Source organism: Prunus persica, chromosome G8, assembly GCF_000346465.2.
Source record: "Prunus persica cultivar Lovell chromosome G8, Prunus_persica_NCBIv2, whole genome shotgun sequence".
NCBI lineage: Eukaryota > Viridiplantae > Streptophyta > Magnoliopsida > Rosales > Rosaceae > Prunus > Prunus persica.
The window spans coordinates 5,646,155-5,651,122 of record NC_034016.1 but is presented as its reverse complement, the minus strand read 5'-3'; the positions used below and the strand labels follow the sequence as shown (position 1 = coordinate 5,651,122).

At 40.9% G+C, this 4,968-nt stretch overlaps 1 protein-coding gene across 1 annotated transcript; it reads left to right on the top strand.

The window, feature by feature from the left end:
- Positions 1-1,834, top strand: LOC18766967 (probable aspartyl protease At4g16563). Its single transcript, XM_007200084.2, has one exon. The coding sequence runs from the start codon at positions 137-139 to the stop codon at positions 1,517-1,519; it is 1,383 nt and encodes a 460-aa protein (XP_007200146.1). The 5' UTR covers positions 1-136; the 3' UTR covers positions 1,520-1,834.

Sequence of the window (4,968 nt, the reverse complement as noted above, 5' to 3'; positions counted from 1 at the left end):
CATGCACAAAGACACCTGTTTGGTATCAAACATTGAACCTTGCAAAATTCATCATCCAACCTAACTAGCACTGACATTTTCTATCCTTAAGAACCACAATAAAAATTAAGCTTCCTCTATCCAATCTATCAAAACCATGGCTTCTTCGTCATCATCATCTTCATCTTCTTTGCTGCTCTTTCTCTCTCTACTTCTCCATCTACCTTATATAACTTCTTCCAATATTATCACCATACCCATCTCACATTTACCTAAAAACCCACATCCAGATCCTTACCAGCACCTCAGCTACTTAGCAAATTCCTCTTTAAAAAGAGCCCACCACCTCAAAAATCCCCAAACTACCCCTCCCCATACCAACACCAAAACCCCACTCTTCTCCAACAGCTATGGAGGCTACTCTATACCCCTGAGCTTTGGCACCCCTCCCCAAACCCTCCCCTTCATCATGGACACTGGCAGTGATTTAATTTGGTTCCCTTGCAGCAAAAACTACCAGTGCATCAATTGCTCCACTTACTACAACACCGCCAAAATCAAATCTTTTATTCCCAACTTCTCCTCATCTTCCAAACTCCTTGCCTGCTTGAACCCCAAATGCGCTCTGCTTCACCAAAAAATTCAGTGCCCAGATTGCAAACTTGGTTCGAAAAACTGTACCCGGGGCTGCCCTTTGTACAAAATCGTCTACGGCTCTGGCACAACAATTGGAATTCCACTCTCTGAAACGCTGCACCTCCCGACCCGACGCGTACCTGATTTCCTTGTGGGCTGCTCCATTCGCTCTACCCACCAACCCGCCGCTGGCATTGCTGGGTTGGGCCGCGGCCCAACTTCTCTCTCTTCCCAATTAGCCGTCAAAAAATTCTCCTACTGCCTTCTCTCTCGCCTCTTCGACGACACTAACAAAAGCAGCTCATTGGTCCTCGTCGGCGGCAAAGACTCCGTCAAGAAAACTAAAGGCGTCAGCTACACGCCGTTTGTGAAAAACCCAGAAGTCCCCAAGAAGCCTTTCTCCACCTATTACTACGTCGGCCTCCGCCGCATCAATGTGGGAGGGCGGCGCGTGAAGATTCCGTACAGATACCTGAGGCCTGACAAGAACGGCTCCGGCGGGACCATGGTCGATTCCGGGACCACATTCACGCTGATGGCGCATGAAGTGTTCGAGCGCGTGACGGGAGAGTTGGAGAAGCAGATGAAGGGCTACAAGAGGGCGGAGGAAGCGGAGACTTTGACTACGTTAAGGCCGTGCTATAATTTTTCTGGGATCGAAACGCCGGAGTTTCCAAGCGTGACGTTTCACTTCAAGGGAAGGGCTGAGATGGTGCTGCCGTTGGAGAATTATGTGGCCCCGGTCGGTGGGAAGGTGCTGTGCTTCACGATTCTGAGTGATAATGGGCCTATAATCTCGTCTGGGCCTTCTATTGTTCTGGGGAGTTTCCAAATGCAGAATTATCATGTGGAGTATGATTTGCAGAATGAGAGGTTTGGGTTCAAGCAACAGGAATGCAACTGATGTCTTTTCTTCTTTCTTTTTTTTTTTCATTTTTTTTTTCTATCAAAGAATAAATCTGTGCAAAATGAGAGAATCAAACCTCTGGGTGAAAGCATGGAGGGAAGATAGAATATCACTGCTGTTGCCGTATGATATCATCAACATCTGGGTGAAAGTTTGGAGGGATATTCCATTCATGTGAAGATAAAAGTTGTCAAACTCCATGTGGTTTGACTTTGGTATGCTCATCTCTCTCTACCATACCTTTCACAAATTTAGCTCTAAATATTTGCATATGTTGGCACCAATATAGCCGTAATTACATTTAGTTTTTTACATACACAACCAATAAACATGGCTCTTAATTTCTTGCAGGAGCTAAAAAAAAATTGAGACCCACATTTGCTACGTAAGAATTAACAGATTTATTAATGATTTGAGTAACGGAGAGTCTCATTTGTAGAGTTTCTATAAATTTGGGTACCAATTGAACGAGTCTTTAAATTGAATAAGAGTTTGTAATAACCCCGTCATTTGGGGAATTTACTATAGTTGATATAATAAATGCTAACGGAAATGTTGCTCCTTCTATAACTTATATGTTATTGGTTACATAGTAGAAGTACTACTTGTTTGTATATGAAAGATGAACGGAGCTAAATTAAATGCATCAAGTATTACATCTAATTAAATCTGTTTACATTATCGCACTCCCAATAAATCTAATTAAATATGTGGTTATCCAAGTCTGAGTGGGTGTTGACCAGCTTATTGAAAAAATGCGTAAGTGAAAACGACTTGGAAAATTTGTAACCCAACAAACAAGAACCCCAAATCCACTGGAACAAAGCCTTAAAATTGGTAAAACATAAAACTAAAAAATCCCCAATAACGAACTCCACTGCTCGCACTTCGCACTCATCGAACCCAAACTCCCATCCAAGGGAACAACAACCACACATTAGATGAAACCGAATGTGGGTAAAATGAGACTGATTCCACAGCTAAATCTGACATATAAAAAGGTAGTTCGATCTGTCTGATGTGCGGAATAGGGGTACTTTAAATGAAACAAAAAATCGGATTTGGCAAAGCACCGAGTCGAAACTCTACCAATCTTCCGATTAGAATTAAGATGCGAACACGCGTGTTGAGGATGAATAGCTGCAAGCTTGGATTGAGGTTAGAATTATTGAGGAAGGAGAAGAGAGGAGTAAAGCAAGTGATATGGGCGAGAGTGGTGGGAATCTGGGGTATGAGGACCATGGAGGTGAAAAAGGATGAAAAACCAATATAAGGCCCCATTTGGTTCTTGAGAAATGAGACTTGGGAATGGGAATTCAATTGCTTTCCCATGTTTGGTAAGTACAAGCATGAGAAATGGTTGCCTGGCACATGGGAAAGTAGGGGGGAAAGTGAAACCCTCCTCTCAACTTGGGTTTTGTTTTCCCTCCTCATGGGAAAGTTTGGGAAAATGAGCCAACATTCAATGCACAATTTTCATGACTATTTTGTCCCCATGAACAATTTAGAATTACAATATATCATTAAATGCATTCTTTTTTTATTTAATTTAACATGGGTATAATTGGAAAATTATACAAAATTTGTTTTCCATTCCTACTCAAAACAAATATGGGAAAGGAAACAAAATGAAATCTCCCGGTTTCTTTCCCGACATTATCAAACGTAGGAAAGGAATCTTTCATTCCCATTCTTTAGGAAATGACATGAGAATTGATTTCCCCTGAAATCCATTCCGTGAACCAAATGGGGCCTAAAGGTTGGAGATTTCTGTGAAATCCAGGGCTAAAAGGGGTTGGAGAGGAAAGAGAAAACAAAAACAACATAAATGAAATGGCATAAAGCCCTGCACTACTGAGATAGAGCTCAGAGAAACACCCACTATGGGTGGAAAATTGCCACCGACTCTCAAAACTGGGAGAGCGACAGAGCACATGGGATCGTCTAATCATCCGTCAAGTGGTTCCGCCATTAATGCCAAATTGGAGGTAGGATTTCAATCATTCCCACCAACTCCAACAACACAAAAGTAGCTTAGAAGTGATTGAAAGCTTTTGCACCTGAGCTTAGCTTCTAGCTCTGGTAATGTCACCTCCTCAAAGTCTCAGATTTGCTGATTCAAATTGATAACATTTCCATAAAATATTAACTAGCTTAATGCTCATTGATTAACATATAATCAATGAGTAGCAATATAGAAATACATCTACTGCTTTTTCAAGATATATCGATTAAGCATGCATTTTAATGAATCTTATATAAATTCCCCTTCCCTTCCTAAGTACAAATTCTAAGCATCATACATGAAAAAGATTATTTAACTATAAAGGATCAAAGAAATTTGTATACTAGTAATACAAAACGATGAATGCATTAATAGATTAACTTAAATTCTTAACTACCACAAATACATTATAGAAGTGGTGAAAATAAAATTAACCTATTGATCATGTGAAGTGGAAATTATATACATTGAAGAATATAATAGTTGAGAATTGAAAGATAAAACCTAGAACTTTATTTCATAATGGTGTTTCCTCCTCAACATAATTTAACTAGACATAAATAAAATAGCAAACTAAATAAAAGATAAGAACGAAAAATAAAGAGGAGAATGAAAAATTGCATCATCAACCCCTTAGTTCCTTGCCTCACGGCTCCCAAGGTTCTCTCCAATTATATTGCCATTTTTCCTCCCTCTACAAACTAGATAAAACTAATGACAACATGAAAACTAAAAGAAGAAAAACTAAAATGGAAAGTGCCCCTGGATCCTTGCCTCTCGGCTCCCCAGGGTCTTTTCTCTACTGGTCTATACCTACTTTATTTGGTGCCCAAGAATTGCAGTCTTTCTCCCTTTGCGTTGCTCTCTATTTATCAAGGCTGAAGTCCTTTGCTGAAGCTCTTAATTCCTCACACCCCATGGCTTCTGGTGTGCATTCCCACGCCTAATTCTTTAAACCAATTCAGACAAAAAAAAAAAAATTTATTTAAACCAATTGTCCATTGCTTTTCAGTCCTTGTTGCTGGAGATTCAAGCGGGTTTTCTTTAATTCCTGCAGCTGCAGCCACTTCTTTTGCTCATCACGTGCACGCCCATATGCACACGCAACTTGCCACGCAAGAAGGTCAAAACGAACCCGTAAAACGTACTGGCTCTATGAACCCACGCTTACTGACCTGTTAAGTGCCATCTAGCCCAGCCATAGCCTATTATAACGCAGTAGAACTCAAGCATAAGCACGCCAAATAAGCATGCAACGCCAAGCGAAACACCGCTATTTTGATACCAAGCAATGCTACAAACTTAAGTATGCCCAAGCCACGCGAAAGCCTGGGCCTTGCTGAGCAGGTTGTGGTATAGATGGTTACAAGTATTCACGAGGCCTATTGAGGGTTCAAGGGATGGAAGTTTTGGGCTACTTCGGAGCACCAAAACTCAAGCC